We start from the raw sequence: 25,654 nt of genomic DNA, 5'->3' as shown, positions 1-25,654 counted from the left end.
CTGATTGTTCTGTTAGGAAGCTGCTTCTTAGTTCTAGGTTGAATCTTTGATTAGTTTCCATCCATTGCTTCGTTCTGCTTTCAGGTGCTTCGGACAATAGGTTGAGCCCTTCTTCTTTGTGGCAGCCCCCCTTTTCTCTAGACTAGACATGCCTAATCCCAGCAACCGTTCTTCATGTTTCAGCCTCCAGTCCCTTAATAGTTTCTGTTGCTCTTCTCTGCACTCCTTCCAGAGTCTCCACATCGCAAGGACCAAAACTGGATGCAGGATTCCAAGTGTGGCCGTATCATTTTCTTTCCCAACCAATTCCAACACAGCAGGGCCTCTTCTTATGCTAATCCGACAGCCATCATCACTTTTGGATGCAACACGAAACATCCTCATCAGGGTTCTTACAATTTTCATCACTGATTTTGATATTTTTTATTCATCAAGACAAAGCGACAGGAAGATTGGCCTCCTTGCCTCAGTCCCTTAAAGAACCACCAAAATTGCATCTTCAGATGATGGTGACTGGGCAGGGGGGGGGGGCATGTGGATGACCAGTGTGGAAATGCCTCTCACAGAAGCCTTTTGTACTTGACCAAGTATTGGGTCCTGGGGGGTGGGGGAGGTGCGTGCACAACTGGCGCCCTTGCAGCCACGGCCCCACCTTCCTGAGGGTCATTCCAGGTGTGGCAGAAGACAGTTGCCCCCTTGCAGAGAAGAGAGCTGCAGGCACCTGCCGGGGGACACAAACCGCTGGCAGGAGCTATGGCACCACCTGGGTACTAATGATGCCCAGATCACCAATGCCACTCTGCACCACGAGAGGCTGCCAACGTCTGGAGATGGCCAGGCTCTGCATGGGATGCCACAGGCCGAAGCAAGCCGCATTCATTGTTGGAGTCATGACCTGCCATCCCTGGACTCGCCCTTCGGTTCCTTCGCCCGCCATGAGCAAAGGCTGTGTGTGTGTGTGTGTGTGTGTGTGAGACAGCCCAATCTCCACCCGCTTGGACTAAGCGATGCACTCCTGGGCTGCCTCCGGTGGCCCCCCGGAAGCCACAGCCACTCACGGCGTTGGCACTCCAGCATCATCAGGGCCCCGTGCCCCCGTGGCAAAGCAACCCCGAGGGTGGCCCTCTGCCCCTCCACCTGTCAAGAGACACACAGGGAGGGGCTGTTGGGCCAGAACTCACGCGGGGGGAGCTCAGGTGTAGGAAGAGCTGGGCTCCATCCTGGGCCTGCCTGGTGGGCAGCAGCCCTGAGCAAAAGAGCTTGGCACACCAGCCGGGTGGTCTGCGGGAACAGAAAGGACTTCAGGGACTCCAAGGAGACTCTAACTTTATTCTTGTGAAGCTGTGCTATGGATCTGCCCACCCCCCCCCTCTGCCAAGGGGGAGGCCTGGGTGGCATCCATCCCACCGCACACGCAGGAAGGGGGGGGCTGCAAGAGAGTGGCATCTGCAGCAGTCGAGAAGAGAGCAAAGTAGTCCCCCCCTCTCTCTGGGCGAGAGGAGTGCAAGCAGAAAAGAGGAGGGAAGGGGGCAAGAGCAGTAGAACCAGCCTTTAGCAGAGAATATCTACTCCCGCTTCCCAAGGGACGGAAAGGAAGAAAGCTGGTCTCTGCTGCCCCCTTGCGGTGAGAAGTGAAACTTCCCTGCTTCTCCTCCCATCTTTCCATCCTGCTCAGCCAGGGGCCATCCTCTGCCCCCCCTCCCCGGCCCCCCTTCCTCAGGGGCTGCTTCAGGGCCCATCCAGCATCTCCTGTGACCGGCTGTAGTAGTAGAAACTGCCCCGTTCCCTGAAGAGCTGGGCCCGGTGCCTGGTCTCCTCAGACTCCTTGGCCAAGCGTTGGGGGGGCCGTCCAAAGCCCCCTCCGCCTGGGCTCTGCAGGCAGAAGACGTCCTGGGACAAGGGAAGAAGAGAGACCCCTCAAGAGGGCGGCTTCCGGGAGAGAGCAGCAGGGTGGGGAGACGCTCAGGGAGCCTCACCCCAGGGTGCACTTCCACGGACATCTTTCCGCCCAGGTTCATGGTCCGTCCGTTGTGCCGGATCAGCAGGTTCAGGCCTGGGGATCCCGGATCGCCCCCTGTCCGAAAGGGCAGAAGGGACCGTCTGGGGGTGAGAGGAGATGCCGGACAAGCCCCATCCAGCCCTGCAGGGCAAACCTTCCCTCTCCTCCCTCCCGGCCACCCCTCTGGGGCCCCAAGCCCACCCTGGCCTCCCCACCAGGTCCAACGGAGGCTGGGTGGAGAGCTGGCGGAGACGCTCTGGGGCTGCCCCATTGAGCAGGGAAGCACCCGCCACGTCCCTTCCCACCCTGTGATTTTGTACGTTCAGCCCACCGCTGAGAGAGGGGCAGAACAAGAGCCCCACCGGCAGACACGCCGGGACCTCCCAGGTCAGCCCAGGAGCCCCAGGAGCCCCCACCTTGCAGCCCATAGGGCTGGAAAGCCCGGCGCTCGCTCAGCACGGACACCACCATCTCCTCCCGGAACTGCAGCTCTCGCCGGACCCCGGACCCTCCCTGGAACAGCCCAGCCCCCCCTGTGTCTGGCGCCAGCTGGAAGGTTCGCAGGACCACTGGATACCTGGGGGAGGAGGAAGAGAGCCAAACTCCTGCTGCACAATACACTGAGGGTATGGACAGCCAACACACACACACACACACACACCAGCTGCCTGCCTTGGGGTGAGAACTCGGAGTGGGGGGGATCAACGGGGGGGGGGGAGACGGCAGAGGTCTTGGAAAAGGAGCACCCGGAGTGAGCCGGCTTGCCAGGGCAGACACCCCACCCCACACCTGCCGGTCATCCCCACCTTCCTTGAATCCCTGTGGGAGGAGGAGGCTCATTGCCCAGGACCAGATGCCAACAGCGCCCCCTTCAGGTTCCGTCTGCACCCACCGTTTCTCCAGGATCTCTGGATCAGTGATGCGGGTGTTGGTCATGTGGGTGTGCACCCCACTGCGGCCATGCCAGTCAGGCCCCGCCCCGGCCCCTCCGGCCACCGTCTCGTAGTAGCTGATGTCCTTGTTCCCAAAGGTGACGTTGTTCATGCAGCCCTGGGGGACGGGGAAGGGGATGGAATGGGGGCTCTCTGGCCAGCTGCAGAAGCCCTCCCCCACCGCAGGGCGGAGAGGAAAGGCCCCACTTTGGGGGAAGGAGACTCCCGGTCTCGGAGATGGTGGAAACGCTCCCAGGAGTCTCCCCAGGTGGCACAGGGACAAGGCGGGGCCTCTGGACTTCCCTGCTCTCAGCCACTTGTCAGATTCACAGAACCAAAGAGCTTCCTGGCCCAGCTGGCATCTGCACGAGGCCGCCAATGCCCTGGTGGAGAAGCTGCGTGACCCCAAACCAAGTGTGAGACCCCAACCTGGCCTTTCTGCACTCCCCTCACCTGTGAGGCGGCACAGACTTCGAACGCCCGGAAGATAACATCCACCACCCTCTGGGAGGTCAGCACGTTGCCCCCCACCACGCCAGCATCCAGGGAGGGGTGAAGGATAGAGCTCTCGGGGACCACGATGCGCACGGGGGACAGGCAGCCCTATGAGGAAGTAGCAGGGGACACTTCAGGCCCTCCTGATCCAGACAGTCCCCAGCCCAACTTCTGCTCGACAGCCCCCCACCCACCAGCTCTGTTGAGGATGAGGGTTAGCCCCCTCCCTCTGCACCTGGTTGAGGGGGATGTCCTCGCCCACCATGCAGCGCAAGCAGTAGATCAGGGCGGAGAGGGTGATGGCACGGGGGGCGTTCCAGTTCCCATACACCTCCTGGCCGGTCCCTGTGAAGTCAAACAGTGCAGTGCCCTGGGGGAAAGGGGGGGGGCAGAGGTTCCATTAGCCCTCCCCCATCCAAGTTCACTGCTGCTCTCAATCCTTCTCAGATTGGCTCCCCCCCCCCCGGGGGGGGCTCATGCAGCAAAGAAGGCAGCTACAACCACTGTGTGACCTGACAATTGTGCGATAGACATATGCGCGCCGACAAAATAGCACCGATTAAAACGTGACGTCAAAATCGCGACGACAAAAGCGCAACGATAAAAGCGCGATGACAAGCACAATAAAATCAAAAAAATTTTAGGGTTAGGGTTAGGGTTATAACGTACGTATACGTGTCCCACTATGTAGTTTGTTGATGACACGATTTTGTCGGCACGCATTTGTCTAAAATCAATTAGCGGTTTTAGCAGCGCGCATATGTCAGTTGCAGTTTTGTCAGAGCGCATTTGTCCGTCACGGTTTTGTTGGTGAACCTAACCACTGCTAGCGCTGTTGCCTGTGTCCCCCCCAACACACCCCAAGGAAGAATCCCTGCTCAGCTCCTTCCCGCTCCTGCACTGACTAGCTCAGAGTTCCCCAACCTTTCCATCTTTGCGGACTGGCACAGGGGAGGGAGGCATGGCGGGAGGGAGGAGATCTTTCTGCATAAAGAGTGGGCCAAAATACCTGCCACTCACACATGTGCTCCCCCTCCGCTCCTGCCAATAGGGATGTGCGCTGGCCCACCAGTTATGCGGCCCGGTTCCAAACGGCTCAAGGCCTGGCAGTGGACCGCTGCCCGAGGGTCGGGGACCCAGGAGCAGGCAACCACGAAGACCCCTCCCAGCCCCAGGATTCCGTGACACGCTCACCTTCTGTGGATCCACGGTCACCCGGAGACAAATGGGGCTGCCGTCGTCCATGAAGTCCTTGGCCTCCACCTGCAGCGGTTGGTCCACGTGTCCACGGCGTGTGGCAAACTTCCTCAGCATTGTTCGGACGGCGATCTCCGCATTGGCCTGAGGGCACAGCCAGGGAAGAGCCGAGACCGCCGGGACTCTTGGGTGGCAGAATCCTCCCCATCCCGCCAGGGAGAGCACCCCAGGTGGGCTCCACACCGCTGCCCCCACCCTCGGGGGCCCAGAAGTCTTCAGGGGAAGCAGCCCGAACTGCCCTCTCCAGTGTGGAATAGGCCAGTCCTGGGAGCCTCTGGTGCTGAATGCGGGAGGCCTGTTTGCACCGGGGCCCGTTAAGCAGAGGGGCGTCCCCTCCCCTTCCAGAAAGTGACCCCAACCACAGCAGATGAGCCCACCATAAGCATTGGAGGGGGGGTCCCCAACTCCCTCTTGACCCTCCTCTGGGCGTGTAACGGGGCAGACCTCCCACCGGGTCTTTGAATACCTCCAAGCAGGGGGCGAGTCGAACCAGGAGGGGCGAGACCCTTCCTCACCTGAATGTGGCCCATGTACGCCTGAACCACGCCCAACCCATACTGCTCAATCAGCTCCTCCACCAACTGGATCCCCCTCTGATTGGCGGCCACCTGGGCACGCAGGTCGGACAGGTTGTCCTGGAGGCTGCGGGTGCCGCTGCTGCCGGGCTGTTGGCCAGGGGCCACGAGGGCTGCGGTGACGGCTGCAAGGGAAGCAGCTCCACGGTGGCATTTGGAGCGGGGGGCACAGCCCCCCCCCCCCCCGCCTGGAGAACCGAAGCCCCCTCCCCTCCCCAGAGACCCACCTTCCTCTTGGAAGATGCCCTCCTTCACCAGCTTGAAGGAGATGAAGATGGCCCCCTCCTCCTGGAGGCAGTGGGAGTGGGGGGGCATGGAGCCCGGGGTGATCCCCCCAATGTCGGCATGGTGACCCCGGCTGGCCACGAAGAAGATGGGCCTGGGCTCCTCCTCCCAGAAGACCTGCAACAAGCAGCAGCCGCTCCACAAGGGGGCAGGGAGGCAGCCAGGGGGGCTGCATGCCAGGTGCAAGTCCCCCCCCTGCCTCCACAACCCCCCCCCCAACTCTCCTCCCCGGGAGAAGCCCAGGGCCCACCTCAGGGAACGCTCTGCGGGGGACGGGGGACTCACGGGGGTGATGACCGTCAGGTCGGGCAGGTGGCTGCCCCCAGCGCAGGGGTGGTTGCTCAGGATCACGTCCCCCTTGTGAAGGTCGGGGCCCAGGTGCTGGATCTGCAGCGGGTGAAGCGAAAATGGGGTGGGTGGGAGAGAAGCCTCCCTTGCAGCTGCGGGCCCCCATGGAGGTCTGGGGGCAGCCCCTCACCCTGCAGAAAGTTCCCCCCGCCCCACCCAGAGGCGGCTCTCTGGTGGTGCCTACCTGGAATTGCACCGTCTCCTGCATGGCTCCCAGGTGGACGGGGATGTGGGGGGCATTGGAGACCAGCCCCCCGTCCGGCCCAAAGAGGGCGCAGGAGAAGTCCAGGCGCTCCTTGATGTTGGTGGAGATGGCCGTGCGCTGCAGGACTCTGCCCATCTGCTCTGCTTGGGAAAAGCGGGGGCTGTTCTCTAGGGGCCCCGGGGCCCATCCTGCCCCTGGGGGAGGGGGGAGCGCTCACCTGCAATGCTCATGAAGCGGTGGGAGAAGATGGACAGCTGGACAGGGTCAAGCTCAGGCCCAATTGGACGGAAGGACCCCGAGCCCACCGCGATGCAGATGTCCCCCAGGGCCGTCAGGGAGGCTGTGCAGCCGGGCTCCACCAGGATGGTGCTGCAGGGGCATGAAGGGGCCCTTCAGGGGCTTCCCCTGGGTCACACAGCCCCCTCGCCCGCATCTCCCCTGGACCACCAGCAGTGGGCAGAGAGCGTCACCCAAGGACCCCGGAAGCCACAGCTGGCCTTTTATTTCCTCCCCGCCTCCGTAACTGCTTTTCTGCTCTAAGCCTAACCGCGTGCCCCCCCCAAAGCCCCCCCCTCACCTGTTCTTGTCCACCAGGATGCTGGGGCCAGGGATGGAGTGGCCGTGGAAGAGGTTCTCCAGCAGGTAAACGGGGGTGTCCTGGTAGCCCCCCTCAAAGTAACAGCGGGTGACCTGTAGGTGGGGAGGGGCTCATCACACAGAAGCCCCCCCGGCTGGCCCAGCTCTTTGGCTGCTTTTGCCCAACACCTAGCTCACCCTGCAGCCTCCCCCTTGCCACCGTACCCGACTGGCATCATTCGGAAGCTGCTCTCCCAAACTGCCCCTCCCCCCCGGGCCAGAATTTCTGGGAAGGGGGGGAACGAAGGAGAGCCCCCCTCCGGGCAGCTCCAAAGGCTGAGGAGCCCTGGACTTTGTTCCCTGGGCAGGACAGGGCAGGGGGTGCAGTCTCCAAGGAAGGGACCGGCAAGGGGCTTGATATCCATAGCAGAAAGCAAAAAGGCTAAAGGAACTTCGGGGCTGGGCTGGCAGGGAGGGAGGGAGGGAGGGGCTTCTCAGACCCTCACCCCCCCAAAAAGGCTCGAGTCTCCTCTGCATGAAAGGGGCCCAGACAGGAGGACCAAGGGGGGGGCCCTCAGAGAGGATCTGGGTTGGGGCCCTGAACTCTCTCGGCCGAAGTCCCAGGTGTGCCTCAGAGCCCCCGTCTTCATCGCTGTGGACGATGGGCCTCTGCCAGAGGACTGAGAAGAACCAACGCTGTGGGGGTGGGGAGGAAGACCTGATGCCAGGACCGGACAAAAGACTCTTTCAGCCTTTGGAGGGCAGGAGCCAAGAGGGAGCTGCCAGGGAATGCCCTCCCCTCCCATCACTCAACATGTTTTAAAGGGAACAAGGTCCACCTCCTTGCCCCAGAGAAAGTCTCCCTTAACACCCCCCCCCCCCCACAGCTTCTTCTCAGCCACTCCAGGCAGGCGAGAGAAGAACGCCCACCTCTGCTGGCAGCACCTGGCAAAGGCTCGAAGCACGTGGGGGCTGCCAGGAGCTGTGCCTGGAGCTGCTCAGCTTTTCCCGGGGGGGGGGAGGGGGTTGAGTTGGGGGAACGTGCCCTTGCCACCCTTCCAAAGCCACCTGGCGCAGCACAACAACCACCCCCCCCACGCAGAAGGGCGCTGAGGAGCTCCTGCCAGGTCCAGGGTGGCAGGAAAGCAGCAAAGGCAAAGCCGGAAGATTGAGGAAGGGCACAAAGCCCCAGAGGACCCTTGGGGGAGGGAGGGGGGTTTCTGGTGATGCAGGGAGGGGGAGGGGAGGGAGGCAGAAACCAGCAAAGCCAACTTCAAGAGGGGGAGGGGCAAAGTGCTTCTTCCGGTGGAAACATCCCACCGTTCTTTGCCTTGTGGGGAAATGCCCAGGGCTCACACGGTGGAAACGGCAATAGGACCAGGAGAGGGAAGAGGCGGGGGGGGGAGGGGGGTTGTCTCTGGGAGACCCCTGAAGGAGCGCTGCTGCCCCTCCCATCTGGGATTCTGGAGTGGGGAGGCAGGAGAGGGGCAGGCCCCCCAACGGCTGCATTCACACAGCAGCCCCCTTTGCTCGGGTGGCCTTTAACCTTTGTCCCTTCAAACTGTTTGGGGTCGGGAGACCCTCCCTGGTTGGTTTGTGCCAGCATTGTGCCAGTTGGGAATGAAACCCTGGAAGCAGCTGGAACCACGTTGGGCCGATGCCAGTCCCAGCGGTGGCTTCCCACCAGGCGTTCAACCGGGTGCCTTGCGGGAAGGGCCCTGGGAGGACTGCGAGGGCCCAGGGGGCCAAAGCTGAAAGGCACCTGCAGTTCTGGTAGGGAGGCCCAGCCTGGAGCCAAGGGGGGAGTCGTACCATTTCCAGGTTGGGGGGCTCTTTGCAAACCGGCTGAGGCTTTTCCTGGCCCATCCCACAGCAGGCCATGCCCCTCACCCGCACGTCGTCCACCAGGATGGCTCGCTTGGGGATGGTGAAGCCGAATTCCTGCCGATACCTGGGCGAGAGGGCAGGGTCAGCATCAAGACCTCTCCTGCTCCCCAGAGGGAGGGGCCCCGCAAGCCCTTTTCCCGGGTGGGGGGGTGGGGGGTTATGCCACTGACCTATTGGCAAAGGCTGCACCAAAGTCTCCGCGGCTGCAGGTGCCGGCGAAGGCCGGGTAGCCCTTGGCCGAGCACATGAGGGCGCAGTCAGTCCGCTGGTAGCGTAGGTGCAAGAAGGCCTCGGTGGTGATCTGGGACCTGCAGGCAGAGGGGGGGGGGCTTGACATCTTTCACCCTGGATGCCAAAGCCGCCCCCTCCCGGCCCCTGGGGACCCACCTGGTAAAGCCCTGGGCCTCCAAGGCCTGCACACAGGCCTCCTCCAGGGCAGCCATCCGCAGGTCCAGCTGGGCGAAGGAGGCTGGCTCGTAGACCAGTGAGCAGGGCTCCTGCGTCTCGTGGACGATGTCTGCCAGGGCCATCCCGTAGGCCGACAGGACCCCACTATGCCTGTGGGGAGGAAGGGGAGACCCTGCAGAGTGGCAGGCAAAAGCCCCTCCCTTCTTTCGACCTGGGAGGGCAAAGCTGACCAAGGCCACGGGCTCCCCTTCCCTGGGACAGGGACACCGGTGTGCCCCCTGCGTGTGGTGGCAGAGGAAGAGGCCTGCTTGGCAAATGCACCACTGGTACCACCCCTTCCAGGACGGCCTCCTCCCTCACCAGGAACCTACTTGTGGATGAAGACCGAGCTCATGCCCAGTGCCCGGGCGATGGCGCAGGCATGCTGGCCCCCGGCCCCTCCGAAGCAGGCCAGGACGTGGCGAGAGGTGTCGTGGCCCCGGGCCTAACGAGAGGGAGGAACAGCACAGTTGGGGGCAGGCCCCGCTCTGGGGTGGAGGGATGGGAGGGCAGGTCCAGGCTCAGCTGCCCCCGGGGCCCCCTTGTGTTTCGCTTTCCGGGCCAGCTCAGAGCAGCCGTTTCTTCACAGCGCTCTTCGAACCCTTCCAGGGCGGAGTGCCGCTGCTCAACGGGGCCTCCACCTGCAGTCCCCTGCGCCCCGGTCCGAGGGGCCCCGTGGAGTCCAGCAGGGCCCTTTCTGGGGAGTGAGGAGGGGGCCGAGGAGGAGTCGGTACCTGCGTCAGGGCCCGGATGGGCCTGCACATGGCTTCGTTGGCCACCTGGATGAAGCCCATGGCCACCTCCTCAACGCTGAGGTCAGGCCAGGCTTCCCCAGAGGCCTTCACCTCAGCCGTCAGGGCTCGGAAAGCCTGCAGGGAGGCCCCATGCGACAGCGGCTGCTTCTCGTCAGGCCCAAAGATGTGAGGAAAGTGGCTGGGCAGGAGGCGGCCCAGGCACAGGTTGGCATCCGTCACGGTCAGCGGCCCCCCTGCCACAAAAAAAGAAGGGTGCCACCAATGACCTGCTGCCCAACCCCCTCACCCAGAATGACGCAATGCAGCTCCCTCACCCTTCCGGTAGCAGGCGGGGCCGGGGAAGGCGCCTGCGGACTCGGGGCCCACGACGAACAGCCCGGACCTTTCGGGGAGAAGTGGAGAGGGGGGAATTTAGGAGAGCAGCTGGCATCCAACAGCCTCCCCCTCCCCAAACTTAGAGGCCTTGAAGGGGAAGGGGCCAAAAGGTGGCTGGGACCCCTTTCCTGCTCGCAGGGCCAGAGGCTGCTTTTCATCCGTCCCCACTCAAAGGAAGATGGAGGACGAATCATCGGCAGCCTTCCTGCGGCCTCCCTGGGGACCCGAGGCAGGACGCTCACCTGAAGAAGAGGCGGGAGCCGCCCCCGGCAGCCACCGTGTTGATGTCCAACTGCGGCACCTGGATGCTGATGCCAGCAATGGTGGCCTCAAAGATATGTTCGTACTCTCCGGCATAGCGGCTCACGTCGGTGGAGGTGCCTGCAAGAGGATGCGGTGAGTCCTCCCCCACCCTGCTACGGACAGGCCACGAAGCCCCTCCGCTCCCACCACTCACCGCCCATGTCGAACCCGATGACCGGACGCCCTTCCGCACGGTGGTAACTGGTGACCGCATAGCCCACGACTCCCCCAGCAGGGCCTGAGAGGATGGCCCGAGAGCCGCTGAAAGCCTCCATCGGAGTCAGGCCACCGTCCGAACGCATGAATGCAACCGGCACGCTCTGCGGGGAGGGAGAGCGGGAGGCGGCAAGGCTGGAGGGACCGAGGAGGGAATTTGGGGCAGTTGCCTTCGCCATCCCTTCAAAAGCCCTTTGGGGTCCAGTGTCCTGAGAGCCTACGGCCCCCGGAAAAACTCCCTGAGCCCCAAGGGAACATCTCCCCCTCCGCCCCCCTCTGCTTTGAATGCCGGTGGACCCTCCCTGCCCCGTCAGGGCAAGTGGGGCCCTTCTTTCCCCGGGACTGAGGGGAGGTGCCCAAGTCTGACCCAAGGAGCGCCAAGTGTGCCGGAAGGACAGCCAGAGGGACTTCTCACCCGCCTGGCTGCTAGGGTGGAGGCCAGAGAGCAGCCCAATTACTGCACACTTGGAGCACCACTCACAACTCACGCCTGTGTGTGACGCTTCCCGTGCAACGCTTCACAAAGCTCAAACGAGGCCCCGTCTGCCTTAGCGCAACCACCTGGGTTGCTGCAAACGACTGCAGGGGAGCGAGGGGAGCCCTGGGGGCCGGTTCAAGCCAATGCCCCCTCCCCCCTTCTCACCTGCAGCTGCGAAGCAAAGCCGTCCCGGAAGCTCTGCAGGTAGCGGAGGATGCAGGGGGTCAGGTAGGCGTCTATGCAGGCGGTGTAGCCACGGGGCACCATGCGCACCATGGGCATCACCTCGGATGACAGCGAGACCTGCCGGAAGCCCAGCTCCCGGGCCAGGGCGCCCACCTGCTGCTCATGGTCAGGCCACCTGTCAGAGACACCCAAGGCTGACCCCCGCAGGCCTCCGATGACCAGGTGCCACTCTGGGCCAGCTGGCATGGGCCGCGTGGGGAAAGATGCCCCCTTGCCGGGTGGTGTGCTCAGGGCTCAGCCCCAGCCACTGAAGGGAGATCTGGACTCTCCCGGCCCCTCCACTCCGGCCACCGCCAGCCTTTCCACCCATCAACCAGCGGCCAGCAGGAGACTCTCAAAGCCGCCCAAAGTCACCTCCTGCCTAGCTTGTGCCAACCTCATCGATGCCCAGCTGCTAAATGCAGCCCTTGGCACCCAGAGGTTGCCTCTCCCAGCTGCCTTCTCTCTCAGCTGCCAGCAGCCCAGATGAGCAGCCCAGTTTCTACGCCTGCCTGCCATGGCACCAAGGGGGCTCCTTCCATGCCCGTGGGTCGCCCTGCTGGGGGCTGCCCTGCGGGGTCAAGGCGCCCCTCCCCAGGCACGGAACTCACAGGTAGGAGTGCAGCAGGACCACGGCCAGACTGTGGATGCCCCGTGCCAGCAGCGCCTCCAGCTCCACTCGCAGGGCAAGGAGGTTTACAGGCTGCTTCACCACCAGCGCCTCTCCGGTCACGCCTGGGGGGAGAAGGGCCCACATCTGCCCTCCAGAGGCTGCGTCCAGCTCTTCCCCACCGCAACCCCCGCCCCCCCTTGCCCAAGTGCTTGGCTGCCACCCGCACCTGTCACACACTGCCCGGAACCAAAGAGTGGGCAGCCGTCGCGATGGAGCACCAGGCGCTCGTCCACCTCGACCACCGTCTCGTACAGGACCTCTGGCATTCGGACCTCCTGGGGCAGAGAGGACAGGAGGCCCGTGGGGAGAGCGGGCTTCAGGGCTGGGTCTGTGCGCTTGGGGGCAGCAGACAGGAAAAGCAGGAAAGACCCCGTGCCAGGAGAAGGGCCAGGCTGGGTCTCCAGCCTTACTGGGGCAACTGGGAGGCCACACCCATTGGGGCACAGATGGGCAAAAGGAGGGCCAAGCACATCTGGGGTGGCCTTGGTGTCTGCAGCTGTTCTGCAGCTCTCAGAACAGGAGGGGGCCCCGAGGCTGTGCGGCCTGGAGGACCAGGGAGGAGGGGGCAGGAAGGAGGGCTGGGCCAGCAGAGGAGGAGGAGCCAGTCTCAGTCAGCCCCCCTCCCACCCCTGCCTCATTGGCCCAGGAGGCCCCAGGAGAGTGCGGAAGTGTTGGGGTGGGAGCAAAGCTGCTCATGCCCCCCACCCCCTAGGCACACTGGAAGGGGGGGCTTCCAGCCAACCAATTCCCCCCACTGACTTGGGTACCAATCCTGCCAATCCCAGGTGCAGCCTAGCACCCACCCTCCCTGCTGCTGGGGGAAGGTGGCACCAGCTGGCACGGAGATCAGCCCTCCCAGGGAAGACACAGCAGAGTCGGGAAGGGGGGTTGGGGGCACATGTGTGGGTGTGTTTCTGCGTGCATGAATCTGAAGCTCAGCGCACTGACCAGGTCAAAGATGCTGGGCCGCGCCTGGTTGCCGATGTAGAGCAGGTCCCGGAAGCCCTTGGTGACCAGCAGGGCAGAGCGCTCGCCCTTCCGCTCCAGGAGGGCATTGGTGGCCACTGTGGTGCCCATCCGGATCCACTCGATGCAGGAGGTGTCGAGCGGCTGGTCTTTGGGGAAGGGGACCCCGCACTCCTGCTGAAGGGAAGGGTGGACCTGGCAGGCGGCTTCCCCCAGAGCCTCCCCTCCCCGCAACCCCCCCCCCCCCGGGAGTCCAGAAACGGGGCAGGCACAGCGCCAGGGATCGGGGCCTCAATGGGTTGGGGGATAACAGAAGGGGGGGCGTCCTTGGCCTTCCCCCGCAGGTCTGCTGCACAGCCACAGGGGGGAGCCCGTGGCAGACCCTCGCCCTCTACTGCGGGGAAGCGCCGACGGCTGCTGCGAGGCGACGGGTCCGGGCACGTCAGCGAAGGCGGCGGCAGGGACGGGGAGAGCGGCCGCTCTGACCTCTTGCAGGATGCGGCGGATGCCCTCGGTGGGCGCGTCGCGGTAGTTGGCCGGGTCTTCGGAGAGCAGCTTCATCACGCGGATCTTGCCGTCGGGGCAGCGGGCGAAGAGGTCGGTGAAGGTGCCGCCGCGGTCGATGGCGAACTGGAACTTGCCCGGCAGCGGAGCAGCCATGGCGAAGGAGGCAAGCGGGACGGAAGGCAGAGCGGACGGGAGACTTTCGCAGCGGAGGCGGCGCGCCGTTCCCCCAACGACTTCTCGGCGGCGGCGGCGGGGCGGGCGGGGCGGTGCTGCGCGCGCGGGGAGGCGAGGGGGCGGCGCCTGCGGGGCCCCTCCCGTCGGGGCGCGGGGCAGGCCGGGAAGCGGGCGGCCATGGCGGGGTTGGAGCTGCTGTCGGAGCAGGGCTACCGCGTGGACGGGCGGCGCGCCGGCGAGCTCCGCCAGATCCGCGCCCGCATGGGGGTCTTCGCGCAGGCCGACGGCTCCGCCTACCTGGAGCAGGGCAACACCAAGGCGCTGGCCGTCGTCTACGGGCCCCACGAGGTAGGGGCTGCGGGGCTGGGGCCGCCGGACCGGCTGGGGGGCAGCCGAAGGGGGCGCTAAGCCGGTCCGCTGCCTGCCTGCGCCTGTCTCCCCCGCAGATGCGCGGCTCCCGGAGCAAGGCGCTGCCGGACCAGGCGCTGGTCAACTGCCAGTTCAGCATGGCCACCTTCAGCACGGGCGAGCGCAAGCGGCGGCCCCACGGCGACCGCAAGTCCAGCGAGATGACGCTGCACCTGAAGCAGACCTTCGAGGCCGCCATCCTCACGCGCCTCTTCCCGCGCTCCCAGATCGACATCTACGTGCAGGTGAGGCCACGGGGGCGGCCGGCGGGCGGGCGGGCGGGCGGGCGGGGCGGCGAGCACGGGGCGCTGACCGCCGCTGGGCCGCCTTCAGATCTTGCAGGCGGACGGCGGCAACTACTGCGCCTCGGTCAACGCCGCCACCCTGGCCGTGATCGACGCCGGGATCCCGCTGCGGGATTACGTCTGCGCCAGTTCGGCGGGCTTCGTGGAGGAGAGCGCGCTGGCCGACCTGAACTACGTGGAGGAGGCGGCCGGGGGGCCGCAGGTGGCGCTGGCGCTGCTGCCCAAGGCCGGCCAGATCGCCCTGCTGGAGATGAACGGCCGGCTGCACGAGGACCACCTGGAGCGCATCGCCGAGGCCGCCCGCAAGGCCTGCCTGGACGTCCACGCCGTGCTCGACCAGGTGGTGCGCGAGCACCTGCGCCAAGGGGCCGCCCTGGCCGGGACCTGAGGGGCCGCCCCGGACTGCTCCTCTGTACCCCCCCCCACCCCTCAAATAAACGTCTCCAACCAACAAGCGCCTCCTGGAGTCTCTTGCGAAGCCGGGCGGGCAAGAGGGATTCGGGCCGACGGGCATCCACGCGCGGCCTTCCGGGAGAGCTGCCTCCGCTGCAGGCGGCCCTTTCTCGGGGGCTCCCGGGGCAACGCCGGGTCTGCAGCCGAGAAGTCCGGGGGAGACGCCGGTTCCGCGCTGGGGGCTGCGAGGCTCCTCCTCTGCGCCGGGCGGAGCGTGCGCGTCTTCCGGGGCGGCGCTTCCTCGCCGCCGCCGCCGCTGCATCTGCCGGCTGCCCGGGCGCCATGGGGCTGCTGTCGGACCCGCACTGGCGCCGCGCGCTCTCCCGGCTGCTGCTCCGCCTGCACGCGCCGCTCTGGTGGGGACGGGGACGGGGCGGGGGGCGGGGGTCTCTCCAGCCGCCCCTCGCCCGCCCGCCCCTCGCCTGAGCCGCTCTCCCTCTCCCCCTCCTCTCTCGCCCGCAGCGCGCTGAGCTTCGTGGCCGGGCTGGGCTGGTTCCTGGGCCTGGCCTTCCAGCCGCTGGCGCTGCGCGCCGCCATGTCGGAGAACGCCATGGGCTCCACCATGGTGGAGGAGCGCTTCGCCCGCGGGGACCGCGCCCTGGCCCTCGCCCGGGACTTCGCCGCCCAGCGCAAGAAGGCCGGCGGGTGAGTCGCGGGGCGGGGCGGGGCGGGGGGCGGGCGGGCTCGGGGGGCTTGGCGGCCCATGCGCCCCTCTCCCCGCAGGGCGCTGCCGGTGGCCTGGCTGGAGAAGAGCCTGCGGGCGCTGGGGCTGGAGGTGTACGCGCAGAGCTTCTCCCGGACGCTGCCCTTCCCGGACGAGGCGCGCGAGAGATACGTACGGCGGGGGCTGCGGGGGGTGGCGGGGGGGGCGGCGGGGGCGGCCACGGGCCTCCCATCCTCTTCTCTCCCCGCGCAGGCCGTGAAAGGGACCAACGTCTACGGGATCCTCCGCGCCCCGCGCGCAGCCAGCACCGAGTCCCTGGTGCTGAGCGTGCCCTGCAGCGACGGGCAGCCGCGGAACAGCCAGGCGGTGGGGCTCATGCTGGCCCTGGCCGCGCATTTCCGCGGTGAGTCGGGGGGGGGGGCAGTCGCGGGGGGTGGGGGGAGGAGAGCCGGTGCTGAGCTTCCCCTCCCTCCCTCCCTCCCTCGCCAGGTCAGGTCTACTGGGCCAAGGACATCATCTTCCTGGTCAACGAACACGACCTGATCGGCATGGAGGCCTGGCTGGAGGCTTACCACGACGTCAACGTCACGGGTAGGGGTCCGCTGGGTGCTTCCCCCCTTTGCCCCAGACTTCCAGGCCTTTCCTTTCGCGGCACTCGCTCCCCCACTTGGGGTACAGCCTGTCCGGCTGCTAGCAAAGGCTCCCCTTGAAACCAGCAGGACTCCCGGTCCTTTCAGTAAAGGTGAGCTGGCCTCGTGCTCCTCGGCCCCTTCGGAAGTCCCTGGCTTCTGGCGGAGGCGCCCAGGGTCTCTGAATCCAGCCACTAGGGAACCTTACCGTCCGGCTGGTCTGAGCAAGGCGCCCAGGCAAGCATTGTGTCCTCTGCAGAGACCCATTCGTCGGGGACGTTTGGGCGAGCGGGGGCCATCCAGGCCGCCATCTCTCTGGAGCTGAGCAGTGACGTCATCACCAGCTTCGACGTGGCCGTGGAGGGGCTGAACGGGCAGCTGCCCAACCTGGACCTGGTCAACCTCTTCTACTCCTTCTGCCAGAAGAACGGGCTGCTGTGCACCATCCAAGGCAAGGTACGCGGGGGGGGGGGGGTCCTGGAGCCTTCAGCTCCCCCAGGCCGGAGAGTCCGGCTCAGCAATGATTGAGCAGGCAGGTGGGCAGGCTGAGACAGGATCTCTCCGTGGTGGTGCCCCTCTCTTCTGCCGAGCTCTCGGGGGGGGCACCGGAAGACAGGACCTGCCCTGCTGAAAGCCTTCTCTGCCTGCCCCCCCCCCCCCCGCAGCTGCAGCGCTCGGACTGGGACTCCCTGCCGGCCTACCTGCACTCCCTCCAGACGCTGCTGCTGATGGTGCTGAAGCAGGGCTCGGGCCACCCCCAGGGGGACCACGGCCTCTTCCTCCGCTACCACATCGAGGCCATCACCATCCGAGGCATCAACAGCTTCCGCCAATACAAGTTTGACATGGGCATGATGGGCGTGTGAGTGTCGGAGCAGGCGGAGGTCCGGGCAGGGGCCGCCGGGAGCCCCCGGGGACGGGAAGCCGCAAGCCCCTCTGTGCTCTTCCCCCAGGACCTTTGAGGGCATCTTCCGGAAGCTGAACAACCTGCTGGAGCGGCTGCACCAGTCCTACTTCTTCTACCTGCTCCCTTCGCTCTCCCGCTTCGTCTCCATCGGGCTCTACATGCCGGCCTTCGGCTTCCTCATCCTCATCCTCGTCCTCAAGATATCCTCCCACAGTGGAGGCCCCCAGCCAGGAAAGCGGGTGGCCCTGCTCCCCAGGAAGGGGCTGCGAAACCTACGTCAGCCTTCCTGGAGGTACACTTTGGGGGGGGGGAGATTTCTGGGCTGGGGCTCCTGCTTGAAAGTGGGGCGCTGAAGAGCCATGTGGGGATCCCATCTGAGTCCTTTGGGGACACTGCAGGAACCTGGGCGGTGGGAGAGGGGGGCCCCGGTCTCTGCCCATCCAGTAGGGGGGGGCTTGGTGTGAGAGGCTGGGGGCCGCCTCTGGTCCAGAGGGTACAGGGAGGAACCCTCTTCTCCAAAATGCCGGCGGGGGCAGCCCGGGTGTTGGGGTTTGGGGCCTGCCTGTGTCACGCCTGTTTTCCTGGACTCCTCCCTCCCTCAACGCCCTGGACTTGTGGGTGAAGCTGAGCAGCTTCGACAGTGACAGGAGCCAACTCTGCGATGGAGACCAAGCTTCGAGTCCTGCTCCTGTGGAGGTGGGTTGTGACAGGAATCGGCAGCCCTTGAGAAGGGGGGCCGTTGTGTTTGTCGGGCAGAGGAGTTGCCCCGTGGGCTCGGTCTGCTCTCACCCTCTCCAGCCAGCTCCGGCTCAGCCGTCCTTCGCTTTGGGGGTGGAGCGAGTCCCCCCCCCCCCCCCTAAGCTCCTGCCCTCCTCTCTCGGGACAGGACCCGAGGCCCAGCGTGCTGACCCTGATCCCCCCGCTGCTCATCTGCCACGCCACAGGCCTGGCGCTGTACTTTATGCCCGTCTGGGGGCAGAAGGTGGCCACCGAACACTTCCCGGTCTCTGAGTCGGAGGCTGTGGTGCTCACCAGCATCGGGATCTACGTGGCCGGGCTGGCCTTGCCCCACAACACACACAGGTAACAGTGGGGTGGGGGCCTGGCCTTCTGCGAGGGGCTGCCCCCGGGGCTGAGCAGGAAGACGAGGCGCTGGGGGATTCCGGCCGGACCAACCGGGCTTCCTCCTGCCTTGCAGAGTCTTGATGGGCTCGGGGAGCAACCAGGGCTGGATGATGCTGAAGCTGTTTGCGCTGCTCTACCTGGCCATGCAGCTCAGCTGCGTCGCCCTCATCAACTTCTCCCTGGGGTTCCTGCTGACGGTCACCATGGCGCCCGTGGTGGCGATTGTGCAGCCCACGGGGCCCAGGTAGGTCCCACGGCAGAGACGGCGAAGCTGCAGGGCCTCTGAAGCAGCAGTTGGGGGTGGGGGGGAGGTCATGCGGTCACAGGGCGGTGGGGGCTGCTTCCCCAGGGCAGAGATTCTCCAGGGAGAAAGGGGGGGGGGGCTTTGGACTGAGGGCCGTTCTCTGGTGCCCCAGAGCTGGAACCATCTCTGGCTGCCAAAGACTGGCACTAAGGAAGCCAGAGTTTTCAGAAGCATGAAAACCCCCCACCCTCGCTGCCTCCAAAGCTCAGTGCAGAACGGTTGCGGCCAAAAGCAGGGACCGGAGCAGCGCAGACGGCCGTTCTCTGTTTTTTCTGCTTCACGGGCGAAGGAATTGTTAGTCGATGGGCGAAGACTCAGAACCTTTGCAGACTGGCTCCATTGCATACTGGGAAAGAGAGAGAGTGCAGGGAGGGGGCAGTGCCAGGCAGGCCACGGTGTAAGCCTGCAAAGTGGGCAAGCAGCTCCAGCCCAACCAACCAGCTGCCTTGGCAGTGCTTGGGCCCTGCATCCATGCAAGGTCCTCTGGGCCTGTTGATCCGGTCAGCAGAGAGCTGGCAGGTGCCCAGTGGGAGGCATCTGCCGGCTCTCGGGGGGTGGGGTGGGGGGTGCTGGGCTTAGGGCCTGGGCCAGGTGAGCGTGATCAGGAGCCCCCTCTCCCCCGCAGGTACCTGTACGCGGGGCTGCTGCTGCTGGTCACCCCGGCCGTCACTCTCCTCCTCTGCATCTTCCTGTACCAAGAGCTGATGGAGTATCCCATTTCGCCCCTGGAGGGCTGGCAGCGCTTCCTCCAGGTGATTGCCGAGGGGCTGCTGGACCACTACCTCTACGGCTCCATCGTCTTTCCCTTCGTGGCCATGTTTGTGTACCCCTGCTGGCTGCTCTTCTGGAACGTGCTCTTCTGGAAGTAGCTCCCCTCCCCCGGGCACTGCCAACCAGAGGCCAGCGAGGCCTTGAAGTGGACCAGGGAGGGGGAGCCCGGGGGCCCCTCCTGCACAGCAGCTGCTGGTGACCACAGAGCTCTCCAAGAGGGCAAGAAGGTGGCGGCTGCCAAGCTCGCAACGTTGAAGGTCTGGCTGGCTGCAGGCTGGGACCCGCTCTGGACAGGCTGTAGAGGTTGGCTTGGGGCCCAGAGGGGCCCCTGATTCTCTTGGCCTTTGCTGTGGTTACAATGAAGCCAGAAAGACTGTCCGGAGGGCTGGGAGGGAGGGGGGAGCTGTGGTTTGCCTGGAAAAGATTTTGACAAAATAAACACTTTGGAAGTTGTCGTGCGGATTGCTGTGCGCTCCTCCCCCCCTCCCCTGGGTCGTATTTCAGGCACTCGCAAACCCTGAATCAATGAGGCCTTCAGGCCATTGCAACACTGACGCTTCAGAGGGTGAAGGACGAGCTGGGGCTCTTGAACAATGAGTTTAAAAGAAGGAAATTGAACTTAAACAATGGGTGCTACCCAACAAAATGAAATTTTATGTGGAGAAAAGCAAGGCTTTACACTTAGGAGGGGAGAACCAAAGGGACAAGAAGTACAGATTAGGAAAAATCCGGATCAAAAACAGGAACTGGGAGGGACCAGGGGGTCCCAGTGGACGATCCCTTAACAGGAGCCTCCCGTGTGCTGCAGCAGCAGCCCAAAAATCTGCCATAATCCTCGATTGCATGAACAGGCATAGAATCAACATGGCTTTAGGAAGCCTCTAGTAAGGCCACCCGTGGAATCTTGCATCCAGCTTTGGTCCCCGCATTGCAAAAAAAGATGTTGAGACTAGAAAAAGTGCAGAGACTCCCCTATCTCCGCTGCTGTTTATATTAACCTTAGAAGTTTTAGCCAGGAATTACGTAAAGAGGAACAGATAAAGGGACTAGAAATAAAAAAAGAACAATTTAAGTTACAGGCCTTTGTGGACGATCTAGTGTTTGTGTTAGAGGATCCTATAAAGTCTGGTATGAAACTCATTGAGGAACTGACAGAGTATGAGAAAATAGCAGGTTTAAATATGACTAAGACTAAAATGCTGGTTAAAAATATGACATCAAAAGCGAAAGAGGAGTTAACGAAGAAATTATCCAAACTGTCAAAAAAGTCAAATATCTTGGTATATACGTTTATCTGCGAGGTGTGTGACCGTCAAAGAAGATAACTATACTAATTTGATCAATAAAACTAAGACTTAGAAAGGTGGAAAAACCTACAATTGTCCCTGATGGGTAGGATCGCAGTCATAAAAATGAACCAAAATTTCTTTTCCTATTTCAGAATATTCCCATTAAATTAGAAAAAAGGTTTTTTTAAGGATTTAAATCAACTAGTATCGAAATTTATTTGGCAGGGAAGAAAACCAAGAATAGAACTCAAGGCAATGCAAGACACTAAGGAAAAAGGAGGATTTGGCGTACCAGATTGGGAACTTTATTATACTGTGGCCACCCTAACATGGCTAAGAGAATGGATAATGTTGAGAAATAAAAGATTACTCAAATTGGAAGGCCATGACCTCCAAGTAAGATGGCATCCCTTCCTTTGGTATGAAAAAGGACCTGCACATACGTATCTCAGTAGACATTATATCAGACAGTCCCTGTTATTAATATGGAACAAAATTAAACACGACCGCTACACCAAAATACCCATTTGCCTATCTACGATGGAAGCATACATACGTCCAAATTTAGTTAATATGGAAAATATAGTTGCATATAAAGAGTTATTGAACAGACAGGGGGAGATCAAAACTAGATTAGAATTGGCATCACAAGGGGTACAAGTAGAATGGTGGTCTTATTTACAGACACAGTCAAGGTTTGCACAGGAGAGGAAGAAGGAAGATATTGCCAAAGACTACACAACATTAGATAAACTTTTGATACAGACAGAAAACAGGCTGATCAAAGTGTTGTATAGATTTTTCTTGGAATACAAGCTAGAGGAGGAACATGTCAAAGAAACTGATCACCTGGGCGAAAAACTTCGGTTACAATGTGGAATTGGCTAAGTTTGGATACTTAATCAGAAACGATCAATGGCTGCGGGGTATAAGGAAAATCTTTATAAGATGTTCTACAGATGGCATCTCCCCCCAGCACGGCTCTCCAAAATGTTTAAAAATCTGGCCCCAAATTGTTGGAAGTGTAAAAAAATACCAGGCACTTTTTATCATATGTGGTGGACGTGCAATGAGGCAAAACATTATGGGAAAATGATTCAATCGTGGTTAGAACAAATGGTGGGAGACCAAATCTTGGTTAAACTGAACATTTTTCTCCTAGGTATAATACCGGAGGGGTTCAAGAAAGATACACTTTATTTAATTATACATGTACTAACTGCAGCGCGCATAACTTATGCACAATCCTGGAAAAAAAATCAGAGCTAGGTATAATCAGAAAAGTGTTGGCCTGTGCGGAAGCAGATAGGCTCACCCTTAAACTTAAAAATAAATCAGAATGTTTTGAAGTCTGGAACAGATTTTATGACTGGTATAAGACAAGGTGACAAGACTGGAACAAAGTGCATACATTGTGATTGGACAGAAGGGTAGACAATGTATTAAGTAGGCTAATTGTCAATGTTTGAGAGTAGCTGTATATAATGCGAAGGTATGGCCACTTCGACTTCGCGGCACTGCATTGTTTTAAATGTAAAAATAATAAAAAATATATTGGGGGGGGGGGGGGGAGAGAAAGTGCAGGGAGGAGGAGCAACTAGGATGGTTCAAGGCCTGTTTGGCCAGTCTGGAGAAGAGAAGGACCAGAGGGGGACCTGATAGCATTCCAGTATTTGAGCGGCTGTTGCCAAAAAAAGAGAAAAGGTGTTTTGCAACCTCTTCTCCGAAGCACCGAAAATCAAGAGAAGAAAACAACGGATGGAAACTCCTCAAGGAGAGAAGCAACCAGGAATTGAGGAGAAACTCAGAAAAATTGACCAGTGGGACTGCTTGCCACCAGAAACTGTGGGTGCTTCATCGTTGGATTGTCTGCCTGAACCGGCACTGCGCCTCCTGCTTGGGAACAAGGGGTTGAACAGATGACCTCCAAGATCCCTTCCAGCTCTGTTTCAGGTTCCGCCCTCCGTCCTGCCGAAGCGCTGCAGGCCCGCGAGCAGGCGGAAGGGGGCTCCTCTTGAGGATTCGTACGTCCGCCCGGCGTCACGTGTCCTGCGGAGACCGCCGCTCTAGCCCGCCCGCAGCCTGGCAGGGCGTCGCTCGGAAGCTACGCTCGCACTTCCGCCGCGCGGCGCCTTGTGGGAAAGCTCGCTCGCCTCCTCTCCCCCCAAGATGGCTGCGGTGGCGGCGGCGGCGGCGGCGAGGAGCCTGGCGCGTTCCCGGGGCCGCTTCCTGGTCCCGGCCCTGCCCGGAGGCCCCCATCCGCGGGTATGGCCGGGCGGCGCGGGCGGCGCGCGCCGGTCCCCCCCTCCCGCCCGGGCGCCGGTCGCCTCCCGCCCCAAGGTCACGCCGCTCCTGCACCGGCCGCCCCCCGCCCGCGTCCCTCGGGGCCCGTGCCGCTGCGGGGAGGAAGGGCCGTCCTTGGCGGGCGCCGGGCGGGATGCGGCATCCATCGGGCGGCCGCTGCGGAGAGTCCGGCGGGCAGGGAGGCAGCCCCGCCCTTCGCTCCCCCCTTCGGCTCCAGGAGCCCCCAGGGGGGAGATCGGGAAGCAGCTCCAGCCGCCCCCCCCCCCGTGACAGGCCTCTGCAGCCCCCAGGCCCACCCCCCCTGGCCCAGGGGCCCCTCCGCCCCCCTGGCTGGAGCGGCGTTTGAGAGGTCCGGATTGCCCCAGAGCTTGGGAGATGGGGGGGACTCCCGGGATTCCCTAGAGGCTGGGGCATTCTGGGAGTTGTAGTCCGCCCATCTTCAGGCTGCCAAGGCTGAGAAACTCTGGCCTGATTCCCTCCCACGGACTCTGCAGGGGATCTGGGGGGAGGGGGGGGCAGTTCATTTTGAACAGACAGCCGTAATCCTTGGGAATCCAGAGGAATCCAGCAAAGCAGCGGACTGAAGGGAGAACAGGGACTGGCCCTTGGGGAGTTCCAGCCGTATGTGGCCGGTGGCCTCGGAGGTCTTCCCGCCTGGTTTGGAGGAGCGAGGCGCCCTTTCGCTTGTGGGAGATCCGCTCAGCTGCCTTTCTTTGCAGGCCAACCTGGCGTCCCTGGCGGGCCTGTCCCGGGGCAAGCGGGTAGCCCTCGGCGCTCTGGGCGTTGTGACCGTCGGCGGGGCAGGACTGGTCTGGGCCCTCCAGAGATCTGTGAATGCCTCGGAATTGGAGCTTCATCCACCCAGTTACCCCTGGAGCCACGGTGGCCTCCTGACTGCCCTGGATCATAGCAGGTGGGTGGGTCCGTAGCCCAACAGAGCTCGCCTGGGGTCCCACTTGAGTTTGCTTGGCCCCCCCTGGCTAGGAAGCGGCTGCCAGACTTTCTCTTTGCATGTCCCACCCGGTCCGGTGGCACCTGGGGAGTCCTTTAGTGCCTCCACTTCCTTTGCTGTTCCTGCACCCGTGTTCTGCCTGCCTGCAGTCCAGTCATGTCTGAGCTCCCTTGGTCCTCTGCTTCGCCCAGCTGCCTCCCTCCTCCGGCATTGGGCACACCGGGCCAATTCAGTGGAAGCCAATTCACTGTCTTGGGCAGTGCCATTGCCCCCACCGGAGGAAACCGGATGTTCCTGTGCTTGCCTGCCTGCTTCCTGTTTCAATGGCTGGCTTGTTAGTAAGCACTGCCTTGCGAGGCTTCTGGCCTGAAGGAAACATTCGTGTCCACAGCGTCCGGCGTGGCTACCAGGTCTACAAACAGGTGTGCTCCGCTTGCCACAGCATGGAGTACATGGCCTTTCGCAATCTTGTGGGTGCTACCCACACCGAAGAGGAAGCCAAGGCCCTGGCTGAGGAGGTAAGCCAAGCGTGCAGTGGGGTCGATGTTGACCCTGGCTCGGATGTCGTGGGCGCTGCTCTGGGCTGCCTCGTGTGGTTCCTGCCTTCAAGAGGTGGGGCAGGTGGCCTTGTCACGCTCCTGGGGAGCGGAGGTGGTGACGGAGGGAGGTGGACAGAGACAGCTGGCCCTTCTCTGGGGAAGGTGGAGGATTGCCAAGCGAGGCCGGCCTCTCGCCCTTTAGGTGGAGGTGCTGGATGGACCCAACGAGAACGGCGAGATGTACACGCGATCTGGCAAGCTGTTTGATCGCTTCCCCAACCCTTACCCCAACGCTGAAGCGGCACGGGCGGCGAACAACGGGGCCCTGCCTCCTGACCTCACCCTCATTCTCAAAGCCAGGTAATCCTGCCTGAGGTGGGGCCTGGGCAGAGTTTGGCAGTTGGCATTGCCAAGCAGAGGAGAGGCTTGGAAGAGCTGGGCCCTCACTGCGCTTCCCTTTCAGGCATGGGGGTGAGGACTACGTCTACTCCCTTCTCACTGGCTATTGCGACCCCCCTGGTGGCGTGACTATGCGAGAGGGGCTTTACTACAACCCCTACTTCCCCGGACAAGCAATAGCCATGGCTCCTCCCCTCTACAACGATATTCTGGAGTACGATGACGGTGAGTAGCCTTTGGGGTGGCAGGAGGCCTTTTCCTTGACTGGGCTGGGGGGTCACCTGCCTCTGCTCCTTTACAGGGACGCCTGCCACCATGTCACAGGTTGCAAAGGACGTCTGCACCTTCTTACGATGGGCAGGAGAACCGGAATTCGATGACCGCAAGCGGCTAGGCCTCAAGGTGCGTGTTCTCTGCTGGTGGTGGCCCGATGGGGTGGGGCAGAGCATACATGGCCGCAGGGCGGTGCCTCGGGGCGACTCCGTGACGGTTTCTCCTCTCTTCCCTCAGACAATACTGATTGCATCCGTGGTGATTCCCTTTGTGTACTTGATGACAAAGCACAAGTTTTCGGTTGCGCTCAGCAGGAAAATGTTCTACCAGCGTCGTGACTGACCTCTGGGTGAGGCAGACCCGCCTCCGGTGCCAGAGCGCTGATGGCGCTTCGTCCTTCGTGTGGCTGGGCGGGGAGGGGGGGAAATGGCTGCTTCTCCCGAGTGCGCTGGCTGCTATTTAATGTCTCTCACCATTCGCCCAGTCCCTCTCGCAGCCTTGGCAAGAGGACCCTGGGGTAAGGGGTGGCAGGCACCCAATAAACGTGTTTCTTCAATCAGATGCTGGTTGCTTTCTTGAGGCGTCCCCTCAGCCCGAAGGTCCCCTGGCCTCCGTTGCGGCCATTCCTGCCCCTCCCCCACCCCCTCGCACTTC

At 62.6% G+C, this 25,654-nt stretch overlaps 4 protein-coding genes across 5 annotated transcripts; 3 read left to right on the top strand and 1 right to left on the bottom strand.

The window, feature by feature from the left end:
* Positions 1 to 1,309: 1,309 nt before the first annotated feature.
* OPLAH (5-oxoprolinase, ATP-hydrolysing) lies at positions 1,310 to 13,793 on the bottom strand. Of its 2 annotated transcripts, XM_032223415.1 has the most exons (26): positions 13,484 to 13,783; positions 12,980 to 13,171; positions 12,198 to 12,306; positions 11,970 to 12,093; positions 11,299 to 11,494; positions 10,594 to 10,759; positions 10,379 to 10,517; positions 10,076 to 10,143; positions 9,741 to 9,994; positions 9,339 to 9,451; positions 8,947 to 9,117; positions 8,730 to 8,867; positions 8,485 to 8,623; positions 6,674 to 6,786; positions 6,314 to 6,465; positions 6,076 to 6,236; positions 5,829 to 5,930; positions 5,486 to 5,660; positions 5,199 to 5,383; positions 4,621 to 4,767; positions 3,662 to 3,796; positions 3,385 to 3,534; positions 2,892 to 3,049; positions 2,416 to 2,576; positions 1,977 to 2,074; positions 1,310 to 1,890 (listed from the first exon to the last, which is right to left on the bottom strand). In XM_032223415.1, the coding sequence occupies exons 1-26, from the start codon at positions 13,655 to 13,657 to the stop codon at positions 1,729 to 1,731; spliced, it is 3,882 nt and encodes a 1,293-aa protein (XP_032079306.1). In that variant the 5' UTR covers positions 13,658 to 13,783; the 3' UTR covers positions 1,310 to 1,728. The 2 variants fall into 2 exon arrangements, with proteins under 2 accessions (XP_032079306.1, XP_032079305.1); XM_032223414.1 differs by lacking the exon at positions 11,299 to 11,494 and having other exon boundaries at positions 10,594 to 10,790; positions 13,484 to 13,793.
* Positions 13,794 to 13,804: 11 nt separating this feature from the next.
* On the top strand, positions 13,805 to 14,845 carry EXOSC4 (exosome component 4). The gene is made up of 3 exons (XM_032223451.1): positions 13,805 to 14,026; positions 14,125 to 14,331; positions 14,420 to 14,845. Exons 1-3 carry the CDS (start codon positions 13,856 to 13,858, stop codon positions 14,777 to 14,779), a joined length of 738 nt encoding a protein of 245 aa, XP_032079342.1. The 5' UTR covers positions 13,805 to 13,855; the 3' UTR covers positions 14,780 to 14,845.
* Positions 14,846 to 15,054: 209 nt separating this feature from the next.
* Positions 15,055 to 19,698, top strand: GPAA1 (glycosylphosphatidylinositol anchor attachment 1). Its single transcript, XM_032223422.1, has 12 exons — positions 15,055 to 15,200; positions 15,307 to 15,489; positions 15,568 to 15,679; positions 15,761 to 15,911; positions 15,998 to 16,099; positions 16,397 to 16,593; positions 16,803 to 16,999; positions 17,091 to 17,244; positions 17,648 to 17,740; positions 17,931 to 18,127; positions 18,243 to 18,413; positions 19,099 to 19,698. The coding sequence occupies exons 1-12, from the start codon at positions 15,127 to 15,129 to the stop codon at positions 19,340 to 19,342; spliced, it is 1,875 nt and encodes a 624-aa protein (XP_032079313.1). The 5' UTR covers positions 15,055 to 15,126; the 3' UTR covers positions 19,343 to 19,698.
* A 2,962-nt stretch (positions 19,699 to 22,660) lies between these two features.
* Positions 22,661 to 25,561, top strand: LOC116512786 (cytochrome c1, heme protein, mitochondrial). The gene is made up of 7 exons (XM_032223449.1): positions 22,661 to 22,798; positions 23,557 to 23,750; positions 24,181 to 24,307; positions 24,531 to 24,688; positions 24,792 to 24,952; positions 25,029 to 25,129; positions 25,238 to 25,561. Exons 1-7 carry the CDS (start codon positions 22,703 to 22,705, stop codon positions 25,340 to 25,342), a joined length of 942 nt encoding a protein of 313 aa, XP_032079340.1. The 5' UTR covers positions 22,661 to 22,702; the 3' UTR covers positions 25,343 to 25,561.
* Positions 25,562 to 25,654: the final 93 nt, after the last annotated feature.

Source organism: Thamnophis elegans, chromosome 8, assembly GCF_009769535.1.
Source record: "Thamnophis elegans isolate rThaEle1 chromosome 8, rThaEle1.pri, whole genome shotgun sequence".
Lineage (NCBI taxonomy): Eukaryota > Metazoa > Chordata > Lepidosauria > Squamata > Colubridae > Thamnophis > Thamnophis elegans.
Note: the sequence above shows the minus strand (reverse complement) of the source record. Positions and strands in the feature narration are given on the sequence as shown.